General features: G+C 35.1%; 1 protein-coding gene across 1 annotated transcript in view; it reads right to left on the reverse strand.

Annotated features, from left to right (window-relative positions):
- The window catches only part of LOC132546953 (uncharacterized), a 37,767-nt gene extending 15,722 nt beyond the window's left edge, over positions 1-22,045 (reverse strand). The window contains exons 1-12 of the mRNA XM_060210683.1: positions 21,969-22,045; positions 19,241-19,624; positions 17,946-18,387; positions 16,653-16,687; positions 8,328-8,855; positions 8,063-8,191; positions 7,419-7,541; positions 6,503-6,577; positions 5,159-5,283; positions 4,230-4,322; positions 2,372-2,482; positions 1,197-1,307 (exon numbers count right to left, since the gene is read on the reverse strand). Coding sequence (XP_060066666.1) covers positions 1,197-1,307; positions 2,372-2,482; positions 4,230-4,322; positions 5,159-5,283; positions 6,503-6,577; positions 7,419-7,541; positions 8,063-8,191; positions 8,328-8,855; positions 16,653-16,687; positions 17,946-18,387; positions 19,241-19,619 — 2,151 coding nt within the window. The 5' untranslated portion in view covers positions 19,620-19,624; positions 21,969-22,045. The remainder of the gene's footprint in view (positions 1-1,196; positions 1,308-2,371; positions 2,483-4,229; positions 4,323-5,158; positions 5,284-6,502; positions 6,578-7,418; positions 7,542-8,062; positions 8,192-8,327; positions 8,856-16,652; positions 16,688-17,945; positions 18,388-19,240; positions 19,625-21,968) is intronic.
- Between the last annotated feature and the right edge of the window lie 2,262 nt (positions 22,046-24,307).

The following is a 24,307-nucleotide window of genomic DNA, read 5'->3' on the forward strand; positions in this document are numbered from 1 at the left end:
GATTCCCTGTATCTGATTGAGAGCTTAAGTACTGTTTTATATCTGATTGAGAGACTGATTCCCTATATCTGATTGAGAGCCTACTTAAGTGAGACTGATTCCCTATATCTGATTGAGAGCCTACTTAAGTGAGACTGATTCCCTATATCTGATTGAGAGCCTACCTATATCTGATTGAGAGCCTACTTAAGTGAGACTGTTTCCCTATATCTGATTGAGAGCCTACATAAGTGAGACTGATTCCCTATATCTGATTGAGAGCCTACTTAAGTGAGACTGATTCCCTATATCTGATTGAGAGCCTACTTAAGTGAGACTGTTTCCCTATATCTGATTGAGAGCCTACTTAAGTGAGACTGATTCCCTATATCTGATTGAGAGCCTACTTAAGTGAGACTGAGTCCTTACATCTGATTGAGAGCCTACTTAAGTGAGACTGATTCCCTGTATCTGATTGAGAGCCTACTTAAGTGAGACTGTTTCCCTATATCTGATTGAGAGCCTACTTAAGTGAGACTGAGCCCTTATGTTTGAATGAGAGCCTACTTAGGTACTAACCACCTATGTTTGATTAAGAGCCTAATGGAGTGAAACAGAGTCCCTATTTTCAATTGATAATTGTGACTAAGCTGTTATGTCTGAGTGAGATCATAGTTAAGTGTGACTAAGCCCCTATGATTGAGATCATAGTTAAGTGTAACTTAGCCCCTATGATTGAGATCATAGTTAAGTGTAACTAAGCCCCTATGATTGAGATCATAGTTATGTGTAACTTAGCCCCTATGACTGAGATCACAGTTAAGTGTAACTTAACTCCTATGATTGAGATCATAGTTAAGTGTGACTAAGCCCCTATGATTGAGATCATAGTTAAGTGTAACTTAGCCCCTATGATTGAGATCATAGTTAAGTGTAACTAAGCCCCTATGATTGAGATCATAGTTATGTGTAACTTAGCCCCTATGACTGAGATCACAGTTAAGTGTACCTTAACTCCTATGATTGAGATCATAGTTAAGTGTGACTAAGCCCCTATGATTGAGATCATAGTTAAGTGTGACTAAGCTATTATGTCTGAGTAAGAGCCTAGTTAAATGACTAGCTCCTTGGTCTGCATGAGATCACAGTTAAGGATGACTAAACACCCATGTTTGATTGAGAGCCTCGTTAAGAATGACTAAGCCCCTTCATCCTACCTTGTCTCCTTGATTGAGAATCTTGTTCATGGTTGCATCATTCAGGATTTTACTGGCATCCCTTCTACCTCCACTTTCTTCAAATTCAAGTTTCACCTGGGCCACAATTGTCTGTTAAGGAAACATGAAAGACTTCAATTTTTCTTGCCAGAACAAGGTGATCAATATTTTGAGACATAATGAAGACAAAACAAAACAATAAAAAAAACTGTAAATAAAAAATACCACCAAAAGAATCTATTAATTTCATATTTGAAAAAAAAAATTGTTACACTTTTTGCTAACAAGAGTTCCCTGAAGGATCTTGGCACCCATGACCTTTTTGCTCTTAATTTGAACTTTTCCCTTATTTTTTCTTACTTCCTCTGTTTTTCTTCTGAATTATATAAAATTTGAACATTAGAGATAACAATCTTTTAACTGTCCATACCAACATCACCTGTCAGCCATTTTGTTTTTCTATCTAAAAGTCCAAAGGACACCACAAGGGAGTAAGACAGCCTATATATGGAGATTCATTAGGCACTTAACAAAATGTGAGAGGTAAGTCTAAGATGGCTGTGAGATGAATTTTTTGTTCAGTCAGAAAGTCAATAATGGTGAAACTAGGGACTACAGGGATCCAACAAAATTTAATAAAATCTGAGAAAAATTCATCTACTATTTCACAAGAGAAAGCAATACTGAAAACCAACTTATTGCAGCAACATAATTGCATATTTTCCAAGTTTAAAGACTTATCGTGACAATTTGACTGCAGCAATTTACAGTCATATATATGAATATTTAGGACCAGTTTCCAGTTCTGTCTGTTCAATTTTAGTGTAAGTTGCCAACTTCCAGATCGATAATGGCTGATTGCACGCAATGTGTAGAAAGGAAAACGGTTAATATTTAGATTTACAAATAAGTTGGTTTACAGTCACAAGAATTTTTCAGAACTGACGTCGAACCACGAATGGATGGATATAGCCCATGGAAGCAGGGTGACTTGAGCAGTCAACCATAACAGTGGACTGAAAAAATATAAATAATACTTGTTACAAATTTAGAACTGCTATACCTGATATCTACAAGGAGACTTAACTTTGTTAACATTATTTTATACTTTTGTGTTAATAAGACTAATATTCTTTCAGTTCAATTCAGCTAGTAATATCTGTGTAATGCCATACTTTATAGAAGTAATATCGCCCCAGAATCTTTGCTTGATCTTTCCCATATGGTTGCTGGAACAGTTCAATCTTTGTGCCTCCTCCGATTGCCGCAATATCATCAATCATACCCTGCAAATTGTCAAAATAAGAAAGAAAATAAAAACATGAAAATAAGCCAACTTCAGAAATAAGTTGATCATGAAATAAGCCTATGATTTGTACTTTCATAAACCTATATTTGCCATGAATACAAGGGTCGTCAGAGACGGGTTATGCTCCCCAATTGGGACAAAATTTAAGCATGAAAAATATTAAAGGGCAATTTGAAAGATATGATTCTTATGCACTGTCCTCCTACTCGTTGAGACCTATCTAAGTTTCACGTTGATACCTCTCATAGATTTAGTGTAATGCTCCTGACAAAATTTAAGTATGAAAAATAACAAAGGACAATAACTCCTTAATTATGCACGAAAGATTGATGGTTCTTAGGCACTTCACTTCTAACAAGGGTAAAATGGGAGCCTTGTATATGATGGATCATCATATTTATCCTTCAATAAGCCTGGAGAGGTCAACATATTAATTCGGACTCAGAGTCAAGGATTAAATCGTCATCATGAAAAAAAAAACAAAAAAAAATTGAGTTCTTCCAAAGAGCAATGAAAATTAAGGCTTATAACCAAGCATGGGCTTATTGTCGAGTATATACTATTCCTGCCATATAATAGTGAAGGGCAATATCTTGCACAACAACTGGTAGACATAAGGACACTGCTTTCGATGAAGGCATGGCTTAGTAAATTATATTAACCCTTTTGGCACCATAGGCGACTTTGGTTGACATGCAGACAGGCCGCCTTAGGCAACTTTGGTTGACAATTTTTCTGACATTTTCGGATATTTTCCAGAAAATATTTGGCCCTGAGCTGTACATTGTAGAGATAATTGGCGCCGAAAGGGTTAATACTTGAACTGTAAGGTTTCATCAATGCCACAATCAAATCAAATTTCTCAATTTCTGGTAGTGCAAACTATCAAATGCAATCTTGAAATGAAAGGACTAAGTAAATATAAACTGTACTTCACATAACTACAAAATGTCGAATCCTGCTTTGGCAGAATGGAGGACTTCAGATCACTAGCTACGAATAATAGCAGCTGTCACAATCAGCAGCTCTTTTGAAATGAATGTGTTTTCAGACATGATACTGAGACAAACAATAAAACATGGTAGCAAATATCAAACTACGGTTTAAACATTGGTGCTGTTCTAAGGTCCCAGCATTATCATCTTCAACTGTATCAGACTTTACAGTTTAAACATTGGTGCTGTTCTAAGGTCTCAGCATTATCATCTTCAACTGTATCAGATTTAAGTAAGGAAAGTTTCTATAAATGGAAATTTAAGCTGATAATCCCTCATTACTGCATAATTAAAGAAAACAAGGAGGTGAAAGATGTTTGATAAAGTGTTTTTTTTTAGTTAAGTTTGGAATGTCTTTCAAACTTAAAACTTTCTGATAGTATTAGATATATACCTTTGCGTTATGAGAATACTTGTAGATATTTGTAAAAAGGAAAGTGTTTGTAAAATGAATTGATATTTCTTCTTTCACACATGTTACACAGCTATACTTAGTCAACTGTCCTGAAAATCTAAGTTTCCTGTAAACACAAGATTCAAATAAGGGAAAGAAATCCTCAGTGATCACCGTAAATCTTATTGGCAAGGTTATTTTTCTCCTCATTTTAGAATCAGGAGAGACATTTAATACGAATTCAAATTAAGGCAGTGACAAAATGGCTGGATATAATAGGGTTTTATGATTTGATTTAGGAAGCAATTTCACTCCGGAGGGAACGATCATCTTACATCATCATTGTTTTGTTGATTAACGGATCCACAAGACACAGGATATTTTCTTGCATGGAAGGTTCGCACTATCTGTACCACACGGGCTTTCACCTACAAAACAATACCAAAGAACAATAAATCATTGTACAGAAGTAGATAATAAAAGGTGTCATGAAAAATGTTCAAATCAGTGCTACAGGCAATGTTTTGAATACTGATGGTAGGTTAGTTTTTGACACTTTCAGATCTTGCAGGTAATACTGTCAGGATGTTGTACAGAATATTGTGTGGTTTTAAAGAATTATTTTTCTGACTTATATTACCAGTCAATATCATCAAGCAGAAGAAGGCAGAGTCAATGCTATCAGAAAGTCTAACAGGGAAATACATGTTGATATTGAAGGTTATCGTTTGTGTGAGTACCTCACGTTATGCAGGGAGATGTATGAGAGGAGATCGGAATCTTAGTAGGAGTAATATCGTAAACAAGCTGATTACAAGACTTTGCACTTTCCGCGAGTTTTTCATTGTTGCCTGGTTTCCCCTGTTAAGGCTGCATCAGGAAAAATCAAAATGTTCAAGGGTGCAAAGATTATTAAAATTCAAAATAACTGTACACATAATGAATTGAAAATTATGATATAATAGAAATGTGAGTTATGTTAATATTGTACACATGAGGTAGATGTGGATGGTTTATAACAAGGCATGGGGTTACTGCTAGTTAACTATGGTAACACTTTATTGTTGTTGTTATTATTAACAAGGCATGGGGTTACTGCTAGTTAACTATGGTAACACTTTATTGTTGTTGTTATTATTAACAAGGCATGGGGTTATTGCTACTTAACTACGGTAACACTTATTGTTGTTATCTGGAATTAATAGATGGGTTTATAACAAGGCATGGGGGTTATTGTTTGTTATTTCCTGGGATCAATACATACATTAACAGCAGTTGGATCGGGTTGGTCATTATCATCACCAAATGACACATCTTCTGTTGCAAAGCCGTCTGTCAGAATGATCAGTCGAGGATAGATTTCCATGCCATTCTGTTGTAACTGTTTACCTGAATAACACAAAAAGTGAAAACAGGTGTTTACAATAGCCTCATAAAATGCCTTGTTTTAGTCCAAAAACTCTATAAGGAACAGCTTCTTACACAGAGAAATATTCTCCTTACTATATGTAGAGATTTACATATAGGTACATGTGTCGATACAAATCGCTTGTTAAGTTTTAAACAGTATAATTTATTTCCTTCTCAATACAGTTGAAACTTGTCTCGAAATTGCTCAAGTCGAAATTATGCTTGGGGTCAAAATAATTTTCAAGTCCTGATTTTTTCCCTTTTATATCTTTGTAACTTTAGGTCGGATGACTTAAATTTTATTGAGTCAGAGTGATTTTTCAGTCCCTTCAGTTGTAAATCAATAGAAATGTTTTTTGTTGACTCAAAATTAATTTTTGTTACAACTTCTGAAGAAATCGATGCCAGATCGTATTATGTTTAGTACAAAGTGCCGCTTTTCATTCTTAATAAAGCAAATTTTAGTTTTGTTTTATTGTCATTCCGTAAAATATATAATCTATTTGCACTTTGAGTGTACACATGTGTGCGGGACGGTGAGTTCATATGCTGTTTATATTGTTGTTACATGTTTTGTCATTTGGAAGAATAAACAATAAAACAGAAACCTATTTTTTTCTGTTTATTTACTACCATTTCAAATAACAGACTGAATTCCACTGTTTGTACCACAGTGTAGCGTTCTGTTGTAACCATTATTCCATCCATCAGTAATTAACATCAAGAGTCAACCTTATTTTGGACACTCTGGTTGAGTCGAACTTCGGATAAGTCAAACTATATTCCACGCTCCCTTGAGCAAGTTTCGACTGTATTTACTTCTAGGTACTTGTGTGAACAAAAATCCCTTGTTTAGTTTTGTATTTACAATATTTACTTCTAGGTACTTGTGTGAACAAAAATCTCTTGTTTAGTTTTAAACAGTATATCTAATTTCCTCCGCAATATTTACTTACAGGTACTTGTGTGAACAAAAATCTCTTGTTTAGTTTTCAAAAGTATATTTACTTTCCTTCTCAATATAATTTCATAATTATTGATAAAATTAAAATACTCTATTCAATATGTATATATTTATATATATATATATAGCCATACTTTCAATGCAGTACAACATAACTGTAGATATCATTTATGATTTGTATATAGATGGAGGACAGAAAAAGCTTAAAAAGCTTAATAGAAAAACTGAACTGACTTGATTTCTCCATGTAGGTTAGGCAAACAGCCAGACCAGTAGCTAAGGGTGATCTTCCTCTGTATGGCAGATAATCTGAAAAAGCCAGTCATAAAGGATTAATAAACACAATATGCATGTAAAGGCTTCAGCAGTTTCACTCTGTTTTCATCATGGCTGAACTAAAATGATCTGATCCATTTGTGTTAGTACTGCATTAAAGATGGGCAATCGCTCCAGTCTCCATCCCCACGCAACCCTAAGTGTAGAACTTAATGTTATGACACTATAGGGTAAATATAAACAAGTCTGTTGAGAGGTTCCTGGGATTAGGGATAAGACACTGATCAGGAATAAAACAGGAAAGAAATGCCACAAATTAGAGTAAAACTATATACCCATCTTTCTTACAGACCACCACCCACTCCCCTCTCTCCCCTTGACCCCCATCAACCCAATAAACAACCTTTACTATCCATAATGGTGACATAGTAGGTAACATCGCATTTCTATGGAAAGGGAGGTAACCTACAATAACAGACCAAGACCAACTCCAACCATCACCTTGGATTGCAAACACTTTTTAGATCCTGTTACAAAGAGAGGAAAATGGGAAAATAAGGTTAATGAGACTTGTGACCAAGAACTAGGAATGGACCATGTTAAGGGTGCCCTCTCAGTGAATGGACATTGCACAAATCAGGTGAGCTACGGAGGGTTTCCAAATCACATGAAATATCAATCACAAATACTGAAACTGTGTGATGAGAGAGATTCCCATTCTACAGAAATGTGGCATATCATCTGCAACATCAGTTTTAATGAATGTGCAAGAGACTATAAATGGCAACTCATGTTAGTCTTGAGCACGATTTCTTTTAAATCTAACAATTCATATTTGTTTATAAAATGCGAAAAATGAAAAGCCAGTGCTTACCGAATGCATCCCTTATGAGAGAGAAGTCATTTGTAAAACCTTGTTGAACACCAGTGTTCATTCCAAATGTTACCAGAGCAACATTCTCCTCTAGCGTTTCATTGGCTGCTGAATCTTCAACCTCTGTTAAAACATAGAGATTCGGAATTAAATTCTAACCGGGTACTATAAACAATAAACCAAGTTTCCACTTCTTCGACCAACAAGAAGACAGCGTCATTGGTATCTCCTGCTTGGAGAGTTTCGAACAAGTTAATTTTCAAATGAGATTATAAGAATAAAGCTTCACTACAGGCTTGTCTAGTTAATTTTCCATCAGCGGTCAACATTTATCATGGAAATCATGATATTAGGAACAAACCAAAGAATATTAAACTAACTGTGACATGTAAACACCATACCTAAATCTAGAAACAGGAAATTAACAACAGGGGAATTGAATTGACATGCAAGTTATTCAACTTGGAGGAAAGCTGCACTTGTTTAGTGCATATTCAACTTAAAATCACAGTAAGTAACTGATTAAGATGTCTGTTGTGTCCTTGATTACAAGATGTTAATATAATAGTTATACATGTAGTCACTTTCAGTTAACATAAATTCATTTGGTCTTCAATTGGAAAGTTTGGTCATCAAAAACTCACCATCCATAAAGTCCTCCATGAAAGATTTGATGGTAGCCTTTACAGCGTGATTACTAGTACTATTGGAGGTATCCACCAGTAACACTGTGTACAGACCCTTTGGACGTTCCATCGGAGGTTCAATATCACCTTAGAAACAGAGTTAAACAAAACGTACAAAAAAGTTCACTTTTTAAAAAATTAAAACATTGCAACATGGTATTTATTTCCAAACATTTGGAAATCTTCATTATTCAACATCAGAGATAAGAGGACTTTTTCTTACTTGTAAAAGCTGTGCCTATAGCTTTCATGGTATCTTTATTGGCTGGCAATCCCAGAGACTCAATCACTTTCTCAACACTACTGAAGTCTGGCTCCAGGAATAAACCCATTTCACCTGACCAACTTGTTGATGAGGGAGTAACCTGTATGTTTGTAGGAACTGGTAATGCAGGCGATGCCGTATTGGCATTCGTCTGGGGTTGTGTTAATGGTATATTTGGCACTGATGGTGATGTTTGAGCTGTTGGTATGGTGTGTGTAGGTGTGGTCTGTATAGATGTGGGTGTGGTTTGTATAGAGGTAGGCATAGCCTGTTCAGTTGGGGATGTGGCCAGTACAGTTGTGGGTGTTGTCGCTGATAATGAGGTCGAGGTAGTGTTATGCATAATAGGTGAAGACCGAATGGGTGTGGTATTTTGAGTGGTTGATGGGGTCATCGATGAAGATGAATCTTCAGGTTGTATATGAGAATTGCTATCTACATGTAGTCTTTGATCCAGAAACATTGAATTGGTTGAACTGGCACCACCTGAAGGAGAAAATTGATCAATGCAATTACCATGGAGTTGAGAAGTATATACACCATTAGACAGAATGTAAATGCATCAGTTAGATTTTCAAAGACTAAATAATTAGTTCCCTTACCTTTGTCATCTAAATGCTACATCTTGCCTCCAAATATTTATCTCTTTCCAGAGAAGAAAAGCTCGGTCTAACATATTAAAATACATGCTTTAACCAGAATGATCTTGGCGTCCCCCCCTGTTTGATCTTTATATGCTCTTTGAAAGTTGGATATTTTCCTGTTTTTGCTCTTAATGATAATTTGAACATTCCTTTGAAGAAATAGCAATAACAATCTTTATATGGCAAAACCCAAGATGGCTGCCTGTCAAATATTTATTCTTCTGATCAGTCCCCGACTCAAACAGGCACAACTAGGGATCTAAAGGAACCTATATACGAAATTTGAGAAAGATTTATAAAGTAGTTCTCAAGAAATAGTGATAGCAAACTTTCAAAGTCAAAATCAAAGATGGGTGCTTGTGGGCCATGTTGTTTTTTCTGATCAGTACCAAAATCATACAGGCATAACTAGGGATCAAGGAAAGCATATACATGAAATTTGAGAAAGATCTATGCTGTAGTTCTCAAGAAATAGCAATAACAAACTTTCAAAATCAAAATCTAAGATGTCCGTCTGTCTGCCATTTTGTTTTTCTGATCAGACCCAAAATCAAACTGGCACAACTAGGGATCAAGGGGAACCTCCAGATGAAATTTACAAAAGATCCATCAAGTATTTCTTAAGAAATAGTGATAACAAAAATTGTTTACAGACAGATGGACGACGGACAGACCACAAATGCAGAGTGATTTGAATAGCCCACCATATCAGATGGTTGGCTAAAACAAGAACAAATCCTGCCAAAAATAACGCTGTTTTTGTTTCAATATGACAGTAAATTAATTTTGAAACAAACTGATCAACCCATCTAACATCTAACCAATTAAACCAACTTCTCAAAATCTGCAGATTTTGCCCTCAAAATATACCAAAAAATTAAAGCCCACATAATATATTTGGCGAGTTCAGATGTCAATACAACAAATGTAAACTAGCACAGGTGTAAATGTTAAACCCTACATTTTCAGTATCCCTAATCTTTACCCAGTATAGATCATTTTTTTTAAATCTTAAAGAAAAATTTTAACAATGCCAACAAAGGAAACATACCTTATTTTTGTGACTTTTTCTTGCAAGAGATAATCATTCTATTCCTCTTTACTTATATATATTTTTTTTTTACTAGTTGCTCTTAACTTTGATTTCAAATACTCAAACTCATTCAATAAGTATGATTCTGTAAGTCTTGTCTTTGTAAAGCAATAAAAAGTTTCAACAATGATATATACTCAACAAGAAAACAAACGCACAAAGTTTCCCCCTGCAGTACACCTTTGCTGTAAGGAAATAATGAAATATTTGGTCAGATATTACATGAAGAATTATCTCCCTTCTCGACAATCTACCCTAAAATCAGCCAAGCATGAAGATGTCATTGTCTGATTTTGTGAGCTTCTTTAGACCAAATCACGTGGCGTGATCAAGACAAGCCAGATTTTTTCAAAATATAATTTCAACGAATACTCTATCTCAGGAACATTAATTTTCCCCACTGGCATTTCGCCATTGACTGAGATGCCACGCTTAACGCAAATTCAGAGGGGTAGAGCATTCGCAGTGTTGGTGGATGGTCATAGCAAAACCACTGTCGCACAGCAGTTTGACTGCATCGCATACCCATGGCAGACCTATTAACGCTCAACCTGCCAGGAGCCGCATGTGTGCCAAGATGAATCATTGCACGCTGACCTTATGTTGGGCCACCTCTGACACCATGGAGGTGGCATGTGCATCTTGACTGGGATGCGTTGGTGGAGGAGTGTGATGTTCAACGACAAGTCTGGATTCTGTCCATATCATTTAGACAGAAGAAGAGCATTTCTCCAATGCATGCGTGGTTGAATGCGATAGATTCAGGGGGGCTTATGTAATAGATTGAGAAAGCATCTCCCATGGAGGAAACCCCCTTAGTGGTCCTGAATCCAAACCTCAATGCCATTTGATGCAGAGACCAGATCCTTCAGGCATATGTACTTTCACTTTTCTTGCCAGAGTCTGACGTTATTTATTCATGGCAAACAATGTTCAGCCTCTGGAATGGCCCCCATATACCCCCAACCAATGAGCATCTGTTGGATGATCTGGACAGGTGTAATAGGAAACATCAAAACCCCTCAACTAACCTCGCCCAGTTGATCGCAGCATTTACATCAGAATGGAACAACAGTCCCTTAAAGTGAAATAATGTTCTCATGAATTCAATGCATAGGAGAATCCGTGCAGAGATTTGTGCGAGAGGTGCCCACATCAGGTGCTGAAGTGTCATTTTGTTTTCGCAGGTATCCCACTTTGAGTAACTGACAACACGAGTGATGTCACACAGACTTTTCTACAGTATTGTAAAGAGTAGACTTGTCCCTTCACATTTATATAAAATTTTGTACAAATTTCTGAAAAAATCAAAGGCTATTGACTGCATAATTGAATTGTGGGTTTCTTTTTCCTTGAGTATACATATAATGAACTTTCACCTTTATCTTACAGAAATCAGCCTACTTGGCCCTAAAGTCTGGATATATGGCCCCCAATGGATGATCCTCAGTAGAGGATGCAGTGGTCGGAGATATAAAAGTGAAGTAAAAATGCTGGATGGGGATAAAGAATTGAGAAATGTGAAAGGAATGGTGCATATATGCATGTTTCACTGAACTACATGCACGGCTTTCAATCTGTACAAAAAGTAACAATTCATTTACAATAAAATTCAAAATCAAAGTATATTTTGATTGATTTTAAACACATACATAGAATTAATTTTAGAATTAATTTCAGTAAAACTAAACTTAACATTAATAGCATTCTCTAATGTCTTACATGAACTGTGTAAATTCTTGTCACTTTTAGAGTAACTTGCTTTCAAATGTTGAAACCAGCTTCACTTGGATTTTTATCCTTTGAGACAGTTTATTTCTTGGTATTTTTTTAATTGCCCTTGCAATCAGTGACATGTGATCTATATATCTACAATACATCTAATGTAGAGAGGTTTAAATCACCACACTTTACATTACACAGACAAGTTGGACCAGGCCAATCTTTATTTAATGACATGTAAAACAAAAAGCCAAATGCAGTCTAGGCAAAAAGGCTAAATAGATTTAAGAAGTGACAAGCTGCCTTTATAATAAGCTGATTTTCATGGCTATATGAATGACACATAGTCTTTATTCATAAGCAGATAGACTTTATAGATAGGTGGTCAGACTAGGCACTATTTGTAAACAGATGATGTTTATAGACAGGTAGTCTGGCCATGGACTATTTACATTTTTGTATATACAGATGGTTGTTATAGACAGGTAGTCTGACCATGGACTATTTACATTTTGTATATACAGATGGTTGTTATAGACAGGTAGTCTGACCATGGACTATTTACATTTTGTATATACAGATGGTTGTTATAGACAGGTAGTCTGACCATGGACTATTTACATTTTTGTATATACAGATGGTTGTTATAGACAGGTAGTCTGACCATGGACTATTTACATTTTGTATATACAGATGGTTGTTATAGACAGGTAGTCTGGCCATAGACTATTTACATTTTGTATATACAGATGGTTGTTATAGACAGGTAGTCTGACCATGGACTATTTACATTTTGTATATACAGATGGTTGTTATAGACAGGTAGTCTGACCATGGACTATTTACATTTTGTATATACAGATGGTTGTTATAGACAGGTAGTCTGACCATGGACTATTTACATTTTGTATATACAGATGGTTGTTATAGACAGGTAGTCTGACCATAGACTATTTACATTTTGTATATACAGATGGTTGTTATAGACAGGTAGTCTGGCCATGGACTATTTACATTTTGTATATACAGATGGTTGTTATAGACAGGTAGTCTGGCCAAGGACTATTTACATTTTATATATACAGATGGTTGTTATAGACACATAGCTTGGTCAGGCAATATTTATAGCAAATGACCTTAATAGACACATAGTGTTGCCACACAATTTTTTATATACAGAAGAGCTTTATACAAAGGCTACCTGGCAGGAAAGTCTTTATATATGAATGACCTTTATAGACAGGTTGTCTGGCCGGAAACTCTTTATATACAGATGACCTTTATGCACAGGTTGTCTAGTAAGACAGTTATGATATATAGATGACTTTTCTAGACAGGTTGGCAGGCAGGGAAATCTTTATATGCAACTGATCTTTCTAGAAAGGTTTGCAGGAAGGGAAATCCTTTTATATACTTGATCTTTATAGACAGGTTGGCAGACAGGGAAGTCTTTTTATACAACTGATCATTTTAGACAGGTTGGCAGACAGGGAAGTCTTTTTATACAACTGATCATTTTAGACAGGTTGGCAGGCGGGGAAGTCTTTTTCAACTGATCATTTTAGACAGGTTGGCAGGCGGGGAAGTCTTTTTATACAGTGATAATTTTAGACAGGTTGGCAGGCAGGGAAGTCTTTACAGATGACATTACATACAAGTGATATTTTAAGCTGAAATTTTTGTATAAGATAAGTAAGAAAGGTTTGAAATTAGCCAGCTTTATTGGGAGAATTTCTTTTGAATTATCTTAATAAAGACAAAAATCATCGGGTAGTACTTGTAGCTTTAAGCAATTAGAGACAATGTCAATTAAAGTAGCCTTTATATGTCACTGTCGCATATGGTTTTTAATAGTGACAGGGGAGGTTGTGCATAAATGTACTGTCTCACACACCCACATCCAACCACACACACACATTTTCTGCTTTGTCTCACCTTCACAATCAGAACCTGTAATCAACAAATATAAACAGATAGAACCAAAAGATTTCTTCATTCGACATGATGAATTCCTTTAGTGATTTATAACACTGATAATGTTATCTTTATTTCTGACAGAATCAGCATCAGTTAATACAGTATATAATGTATAACAGGTAAGTGACAGTGTAAATAAATATAATGTATTTGATATGTGGAGTAAACAATGGAACAGTTTGGAAAGTGATGGGAAATCGAATGAAATCCATAATGGATTATCCATTGTAATCAGATAGGCTTTTGGAAGTAGTTAATCAATTACATAATCAGCTGACTGTGAGTTCAAAGTTCATGAATTCTTTATCAAGGTGATAGTTTCTATTTTTTGTAACTTTTAACCTAAAATACTTTATTTATCTAGAATTTGCATAAGAATGAATATCATTGGCAAATGGCATTCTGTTATGTATAATATGAATTCTGTATTTGATAAAACACCAGAAATACTAAGGTTCCAATGATCACTTATGAAAAATTACAATTGATCATTGAATCAGATAAGGTTAAACAATAAGTGTCTTTAAAATATAAGCTGGATTTTAGTAAGGTTAGAAAGATAAAAGTGGTGAGCCTTTTTTGTCTTTTTGTCCTGAGCCAAAATGTAACGTATATCTTAAAACACTGATCATGTATTCTGTTTATCCTCCAACACTCGTTAAAATATCAGACTATCAAAATTTTTAACCTAATGTTGACATTACACTCAACTGTGCCTGATGATGTGTCTAAAAATAATTACTCTGTGCAACTATAGTTGTGTTACAAAGTCGTTATAGTTTTGTAATGAAGTATTTTTTTTAAGTGTAAAGTTAAATAGTTCTATTTTTCTAGTAATTAGGTTATTTACAGTAATTCATGACCAGACTGGTTGTTCTATATTGCAATATGTTTTGGGGTTTAAGTGTACTTCAGCAGGGCTTGTTTACTTATCACTGATTGGTAAGTTATTGGAAGTTAAGCCAATCAGAGCAGACCTGCGCTCCATGGGTGAAGCACATAGAAAAGAAATGGCGAGACAGGACAGCCAGATTTTTGGGGCCAAATCTTTGTCAAAAATGAGTAGATAGAAGGAGTTCAAAACGTTCCCAGGGGCGAGTCCAAATCTATAACCCTTTTTATTGGGAGTAATTTTTCAGGCTGTCATTCCATATTTTTGCATATTTTTGTGTGTATTTCTGCATATTTTTGCGTGTATTTTTGCATATTTTTGCATAATGTGACTTTGTGAAACAGAAACGTAAATTTAATGATAGGACATCTAGTAAATGTGTGTTGACACAGTTTTAATGCAATGTTGCTTCTATTAAATGGCCATAGGGGTAATTTTTAGAACTCAGGGTTTTTATATCTAGGCAAGGTATGTCAGCAGACAGTTTTGTTATCTAAGTGATTATTACTGATTAATAGAAAGTTACCGCATTGTTTACGAACTTTGCCAAACTGCGGTGTGCTGTATTGTCTAGGTCGTGGTACAGTATGCCAGTAGTGAGACTTTGTATTGTTTCGTGTTTTATGTAAAGTAGAGAAGGGGCTCAGGCTGGTTGGTATAGCCTTGACGCCTAGATATGGGAATAGACACTTTCCCATCCAGTGACCAGCAGTGTTCCAGAGTGCCTATGTGTAATCCCTCGTCGCCAGCTCGTATCGCACATGACTTGTTCTTAAACAACTGGACAGCATCAGGACAGACGTCAACGCATACCAACGCTTTAGATAGGTGTTGTAGAGACTACCTTGGGCCGTGTCATCCTGCTAGAAATGTGTTATATTGTACAGTACCAATGTGATGTAAATACCGAACTGTGAACTGTCTATTTTGAGTCGTGAACATAGTGCAAGTGTACTGGAAGTAGCGGCTTTGCCGAACTGTTGTATTGTTTACATTATCAGCTGATTTAACAATTGGAGTCATTTTATGATTATTTGGAGCCTGTAATGACTGTAATAATCTAGAATGAACTGAACTTTGAATTACTATTAATAGTACTGATTGATTTTCTAATTGTCTAAAGGAATTTCATATTTTAATTGATTTTTCCAGTGAAATTTAGTTATGAATTATAAAATGGGATAAATCGTTCTGAAAGGGAATTGTTTTAGTCATTTGAAGGAAATCATGTAATTCCTTGATGATACGAAGTGTTTACTGTGTGAGGGATCCCCACTGTTCCACGGTACCACTGTACCCCTGTACCACTGTATAGTGAGATTAATGTTATATGGTGCGTAAATACTGTTTTGTTGAGTGTTTATAACTGTTATTTTCTAAATAAATTGTTAAGTTTACAAATTTGTTAGTTATCTGTTGGTAGCTTCCAGGTTGACGTGACAAGTTGCACACTTTATTGGTTATAAAAACAATTTTATGAATTTTCGTAAATAACCTTGTTTGTTACAACAAACAGGATCACTTATATAAACAGTCATTCATATTTTCAAATAAAATATTGAGGTAAATGAGGAAGTAATTCTGCAGAATAAATGCACATGCTAAAATACAGCTGATTTCAGTCACTGCTGATGACATCGAAAATATATGTGGCAGGTGTATTCTGACAATGACGGCGCAGTCGCAGAAAAAAGTACTGTACGTAACACATCCTCAACGATGTCAAAATCCTGTCTATTTTACACAGTGGACAAGGTCTATCTGGAGCGTATCCTATGTTTCTATGCTGGGTGAATTCTTTTCTGTTAATAAGAGTTCTCTATCTACTTTCTTCTTTGTTTCTGTTATAACCATTCTCCTACTTTAAATGTGTTCTAGTAATGTTGTTGTTGACCTTTACCATTAAACAGCAGACAATGATCAGAAAACTAAAGCACCCAGTAATGTTTACTTACCTGAAGGTAGTAGAGGATTTCTGGTTTGAAGGGGTCTGTAACATTTAAAAAGAAAATATGATGCTGATATTTGTGAATTAACATATATACTGTAATGCAACCTCCTTCCATGGCTTTCTCTTCCTGATTATCACAAGCTCTGACCCTTAGTGATTAACATTTACAAAACATACTATAATTACATTACCCATTAATCAATACAGGCATACAAGGTATTACCTGACAGTAGTGGCAATTAACTTTGTAAATTTATTCTGATTGTAAAATCACATACAAGTTAACACTATAAACATAAACTTTTGGCACCCCTGCTGGATTTCTCCTTTTCACTGTTTATGTTTCCAATGAAAGGACATTTGTCATCTCACCAGTCATACAACACATTCTATATAACACAATATCTTTTGACAATACTCATTTGTTGTTTTCTATCAATACTTTGAATCCAATCTTGGACAAAACATTTGACCGAAATGATGCTGGTGCTGGCAAAACTTCTGCGTCTGCCATTTTTGCAAAGCATATAAGTGACTATAATTGATGAGTTCATCTCTCGCAAAAGAGATTTCCAAATTTGAAATTAATCAGGGCAATACATTAACACTCCGAAAAATTGAAGTAATGAATGCATTTTTTAAAAACTGAATTGTTGCAATGAGTACATAAGCTTTTAATAGCAGCTAAATGAATGATTGTATCATTTACAACTGTTACATATAACAGCGTATCTTAGCTCCACATACTGTGGTTTAACAGCGAATCGTTACACCCCTACTATAAACAGATGTTATTCTTTAAATTTACTCCTGCCATCAAACTTCACTAATTATTCAAACTCAGATAATAAGTTTCAGTTTAACTCAAAAGTAATATTTTGGCCCCAATTATTTAACTCTTTTCTTAGAAAACAGATATTTAGATATTTGAACTGGGAACTTAAAAATCCTTAAGAGTGACAGTGGAGAAAAGCCTGTCTTACAACTCAATAAATCCTACATAATTAACATGAGTATTTCAGGGCAGAACTTCATATGGACACAACAATTACAGTACAGACTAGCCCATTTCTAATCTTCCTGAGAAAAACAACCATCGCAAGTAGGGAATACTGCAAAATTTGTACTCTAATGAACTCATGCACTGCCTTAGTGTTCACATGTGTCACTAAATCTGACTCTTAAGATTGTGTTTTTCACTAACACGTTTAAGCAAGCATCTTCCATATCATTATCCTATCCCTTTATAAATCATTATGTTACTAAGTAAGAAAAGTGTTAATATATTGTGACTTACATATTTGATTGCAATGGCGTTGGGATATTCAGATTGGCTGAACCATTGGAACTTTGGGAGCTGGCAAGGTCTTTATGCCTGGTACTAGAAGAGGGTTGTTCTGTTGGTGACATAAATAAGTTTGATGTGGAAGCTGGAGTTACTAGGGTTTCTCCGGACATGTTTGGTAACTGGTTGAGGCTCGGTTGATTAAGTGATATGTTCGTTGCAGATTGAAGTGCCTTGATGTCACCTTCTAAATCATTCATGGGTGGCACTGTGGTTGGAACCTCCTCTATTACATTTGAGTTCCTCAGAGACTGTGGTTCGCCCCGTAAGTGACTGTTATGGCCACTGGGTATCAGGTGGTGATCTCCGACCTGTGGTCCATTAACATTCAACATTACATCCTCGTCACTACCACTATCACTGTCTGATCCTGGGGTACTAAACTGCTTACTCACTGAAATATACAATATTCCAAGTATCTAACAGTAACAATGAAATAGGTTTATTTCCACAATGGTTATGTTCATAAATATCAGTAAATTTTTTTTCTTAATCTGATCCATTGTTCTGAAACAAATTCTAACTTTAAAATGCAGGATGATGAAAATTATAGAGAAGTTTTACCATAGTCAAAGCGATCTCGTTGAAATATATTCTATTTCTTCCTGTACTCGTGAGTTTGTCGATTAGCTCAGTTGTTGCATACCTTGTTCTCATTAGAACCTGACTTACTTGGATTGATCAAGATTCACACGATAGGTGTTGTCAATGAAGAGGAAAGCGCTTACTCTTCCAGAAATTTTATTGTGTTCAAATTTTGCCCTAGATTTGCTGAATATGAGTTTTGATTACAATTATGTTGACATTTCCTTTTTTTTTTTTAACCATTCCTCTATGATAAATGACACCAGAACCAATCCAACAGCAGGTAATGAACTTGCTTAACATTATACCAGGAGATCGATTCAAATTTCTTTCTTTCCTGCATCAAATTCTCAACTGTACAACTTTCAAGCATCAACGTATCAACTACAAATATTTTTCACATATCAAATTATTTACTACACAGTTTTCATTGCAAAAACTTTCACACATCAAATTTTCATATGTAACTCACATGTACACGCGTCAAATTACCGGTATACATACAACTACCTTACAACTTTGTGAAATATACAGGATACCTTCCTTTTCAACAATTATTTGCTATTGTGTTTTGGGTGTTGTCATCTTGCCAAAAATCCTGCAAAGTTGATCTTTAATAATAATGAACCAAAATCAAATACTTCCTTAATATTGATACTTACTTTGATCTAGACTTCTTCGAAACTTTTTATTGCGACGATTCCCTAGAAAAGTTGGATTATTCCTGGCAAAACCATTGTCAGAGTCAGACACATATTTTTCCATCGGTAACTTTAATCCACTACTGAGATTCTTCAATTGGCGGCTGGATCGCCTTGATTGGGACTGTAAATCAGCTGTATGGTCCAAAATAGTTTGGCAATCTTCCTGAACATAATCTAGTGCTGTTGATGTTGCTTTTTGATTATCATAAATCTGACGTTCAATTCTTTTTACCCTATTACTAATACTTTTGATATTTTGGCTATTTTTCTGAAGCAGCATTTGTTGTTGGTTTAAGGATTCTTGCAACCCTCTCAGCATCTCCATAATACCATCCATCTTTTCTACAATATAAAGAATTTGTACAAGTTTTACCATAACAATTATGGATGTATGTACCAGTCTCAATATATATATACTACAAACATAAATGCAGTTGATTATTGTTAATGTTTTTAGGACTTACGGTCATCTTCAGGTGTTTACTTTATACAATGTATACAATATACCCTATGACAGCAAAATCATCACACTTCATGATGATTATTCAGACACCGATTTCTTGTTACAGTATCAAATCATTCATTTTTGTGTGTGCTGTATTTTCATTGATTTTGTAGATTAGCTTAAATCGCAAAATTATGCATGTCCATTAAATAATAAGGTTAAAAAATCAATATGAACTTTTTAATAAAAGTGGATTTCATGAGTATAGTTTATCCATGGTTATATCATGTGCCAACAAATTAGTTTTCTTTTGAGAAACCATGAAAATTGGATCCCGTGAAAATACATCTTTTGACAGCAATATAAGTGAAATGTTACAGGCTACAAAACACAGATTATACAGTTATGTATACTAGAAGTCAACAAGTTTTCACTTCCCCTTTCTACTTCACTTTTGAATCTTTGGTACAATCGTTGGAGTCATAACATCTACGTTGTGACTTCTGTGGTAATTCATTATAAGAAGTAAAATTGAAAATTAGTACAAGACATTCATTTTTGAAACCGAAACAATGCTGTGTGTGTTTACTTATGTAACTAATAGATGTCATGACTTCTGTTAAATCCCTTGAGCAACTCTTGTGTAATAGTAGGAACATGATTAGTACAAATAATAAATTTGCTTTAAAACTTTGAAACATACGTCATATTGGTATCAGCTTGTTGATAATGAGGAACAGATCATTTGATTGGTGTACACCATGCATCTCAAAATGACAATTTCTTTAAATAAACAAATGCCATTTGAATGCTGAGTCAAGCACGAGTCACTTATATCCCTCATTGTTTAGAGAGCTGAATCAGCTCCGACGTTTATTGACATCATATCAAAATACCATCCTTGATACTTTTCACTCTCTGCACCTCTAGAACATGTCATGCAAAATTGAAGGATCCATGTGACACCTTGTGAGAACAAGATGTTGCGATATGTCATCATACAGCAAACAGATTAAAGAACAGACATCCACAATCTTCCAACATAGTCACCTATTGTGTGTATGCCTCAACCCATTGGGACCCACACACTACAGGCATTATCATATGCTGCTGAAGTCAAGCATCAAACTGCTCAATATGTTTTTAACAATTTCAAGTCCAGAGAGCTTGGCTGTGGCCAATCATCCATAATCAAGTCAGTAACTTTGGAACCCTTAGTACAGATTGACAGGGCTAAGACCACAAAAAAATTTCTCCATTAAAGTATTGACAGTCATCTATAGCAATACCTTCATCAGCTTACCTATCACAAGAACACAGGAGATTGAGGAGGGTCCATAAACTCCATCAGATTGCCATAAACTCCATCAGATTGCCATAAACACTGATCAGTATAAATAACTGGAAATTCCACCCCTGCTGACATACATATGTAACTTAATTGTCCAATTGATACTTTTATTGCAGACCTCCCTTCTGTTTCTCTGTTTTAGTTACTAGCCACACGTACATAGCTTTAACCATTCGCTGACATACTAATATTCCAATAACAAAGTAATTCTCTATTGTACTGTCACCATCAATTAGAACATATTTGCAACTACAACTGCATCAAGTACTCTTTGCTATGGCATCAACTATGGAATAATTCAGACTATAGTTACTCACGACTAAAAGGTTGAGAGCAGCCAGAGACAACATTGCATGGGATGTGTTGCTGCTTGCCTTCGTCTATTCATAAGCTTTAGTACATTTTACATGAAATTTCTCCCCCACTTTTTCATAAATAAATTGTTATACAAAAAAAATACATTGAAAACACAATTCAGTGGTGTCTCTGATCCTGAAACAGATGCTTCTTCTTACCTGACCATTAAATAAATGTATACTTTACTTAAAGTAAATTGAAAATGACTCAACCGAACACGTAAAATCCCAATTTTTTAACTGTTCTGACGGTGGCTAAGAACGGAATTTCCCATTGTTATATTAAGAATTTATTTTAAGAATTTCCCATAACAAAAATTCAGAGAATTTATCTTGATTTGATCGAATTCAACTATATGAGGAGAAAGATTCCGTCATCACCCAAAAAGTTGTCTTAATACACTGTCCGATTTATCATCACACAGACATTCGAGACTTCATTCTCTAGGCTAGCATCACGTGTCGTCCGAGGCAACAAATCGAAAGTTGATTCTCTCACCTTGTTACAAACGAACTAGTTTTAAAAGTATTTACCTGGATACGCAGAACACAAAAGAGTCACCAAAAAATCAATGTAGAGCACAACATCGTTCTAATAAAAAGAAACAGCATTTCACAGATAAATCGTTTCCTATCCTATCACTTCGCTTTCGGTTCGGCTCTAAAGCGAAGCGTTTGTATGAACAAGATCATCGAGGCGCTCTTTTAAAGATGACTGTAACGCAAAAATACAGAATACCGACTTGCCAACAGAATCTTAAAAGTCGAACTCAAAATCGACGAAACTGTGACGAAAATATGAACAAAAGTAAGAGAATTGAAAAAAAATATGAAAATGTACGAGGAGAATGTGATCAGGTATATTTCGGGAGAGTAAGTGTCTCCTGCTTCATCAACGACACTCACCTTTGGCCAAGAAAGTACTTATGCAATGGGGATGATTTTCTGGAAAGAGGTATATGTAGCAACCCTCAACCTATGGGATCGAGTACTGCACATCGCTAGAGCACTGACTTTCATCAATGAAACAATATCTGGCAACGGAAGGAGTTGCGGAGATAGAAAAACTGTCAACCAATTGACAAATAAAATTGCAACCAACCAATCTAGTTTTTTTTATTCAGTTGTATTGCTTTGTTTATTATGTACTAAGTAAATACCTAGTAAACGAAGTCACACAACAGCTGATTTTAATGAGAATGGTTAATGCATACAGATAAACCCTGTTACATACAAACTGATACTTTTTAAACACTAAAGAGTACTTCAATCATCATCAATATATTTTAAGATGCATCAATATTTTTTGAACATGAATAAAGATTTGAAAAAGCAAAATGATAATCAGTGATTTTAACTTTGATGAGTCTACCTGGCGTTGACCTAAAATACACACATGGAAGTGTTTCTTTATACACCAACTAATCCTGCATACACTTTAACACATCCTTGAAATTTCAATGACCTAGTAATATCATTTACCTATAGAATCTAACTAAATTGAGCAAAAACAAATTGTACCTTACATCTGCAGAATAGCATGTGACCCAGCACTCTGCCTTGTCTATTTCTCTGATATTTCATCAACTTGCCTTCATTGAGACACATGATGTGGTAATTACATCTTAGATGGTCGAATTTCTATTTTAACGTCTGTGACTGACCTTGACCTTGAGCATAAAAACCTGAAAATGGTATGCAAGTGTGACTCCACCTTGTCAGACTTTGAAATTTGATTGACTTCATACCTTCATTGACTCATAAATTAAATCTTATCCCAACAGTGAACTTTCTTTTCCTTGATGGTCAACATATACTTGCCAACTTAATGTGATTTTATAGAGACGATTATGAGTGTTCAAATATCAAGCTTCAGAAAGATGCTTTTAAGGACCTGCTTCTCAGCTAGCTTCCTGATCATGAGAAACCCCAACTGCCCCAGGTCACACCTATGACTGATACAAAACCAGTACTGAGTTGGCATTGATTATTGGGTAACATGAATATTGTTTCACTGTTTATGTTTACATTTGAAGTGTCGGAGGGCCTCATGGTCTCCATATCTTATTTTCCATAATAGGCGATAGTTCAAATACAGAGGACACTTTCCAAGGAATTTTTATGGTGGTATTGATACGTCATCAGGATATATTTGATTTCCTGGTGCACTTAAACAATGACCTTGTTTTAATTCAGTGAAATAGTAGCATACAGATTGTATACATGTATAAACTTGACTTTTTTTTAAAAGTTATCAGATAAATGAAATTACAAAGTTTATTGAATTCTGGGGCAATTTCACCTCCCCATGTAGAATTAAACACTTTTTTCAGTCACTGGATTTTTCTGTCCTTTGTCTCTTAGTTTTAAAATTTAGACCTGTTACATAACTTAGTACATTATTTGGTTCTACAATATCTAATTCTAAATTTATATTGAAAGGTGTTATTCACCTATGTGTCTTCTGTACAATACTAATGTTTCAGTTATGGTGGTAAAGGACGAGGTGATGATTAAATAACAAAGTTTGAGAGCTTCAATGCAAATTCTACCTACTACATGTATTTAAACAGAAATACTGACCATGAAATTTTGTTGTAAGCAAGTGTCACGTTTCATTACAGTGGACCTGTAAAAGAAATGATAATGTGATGAGATCACAAATATGTATTATGTGTATTTGCATTAAGAGTGATCATGTCTTTGGCCCCTGTTAAAAGAGATGTATCAAAATGGCTGTGAGAGCATGTGAAGTTTTATGCAAAACAGATACAAAAACAATAAATCACAGATTCTTGGGGCTCTCACTCATTGTTGCTGTACACATAGCAAAAATTCATTCATTTGGCCAATAGAATTCCAGGAAATTCTTT

Source organism: Ylistrum balloti, unplaced genomic scaffold, assembly GCF_031769215.1.
Source record: "Ylistrum balloti isolate Yb309-2 unplaced genomic scaffold, AGI_CSIRO_Ybal_v1 Utg369924, whole genome shotgun sequence".
NCBI classification, from domain to species: Eukaryota; Metazoa; Mollusca; class Bivalvia; order Pectinida; family Pectinidae; genus Ylistrum; species Ylistrum balloti.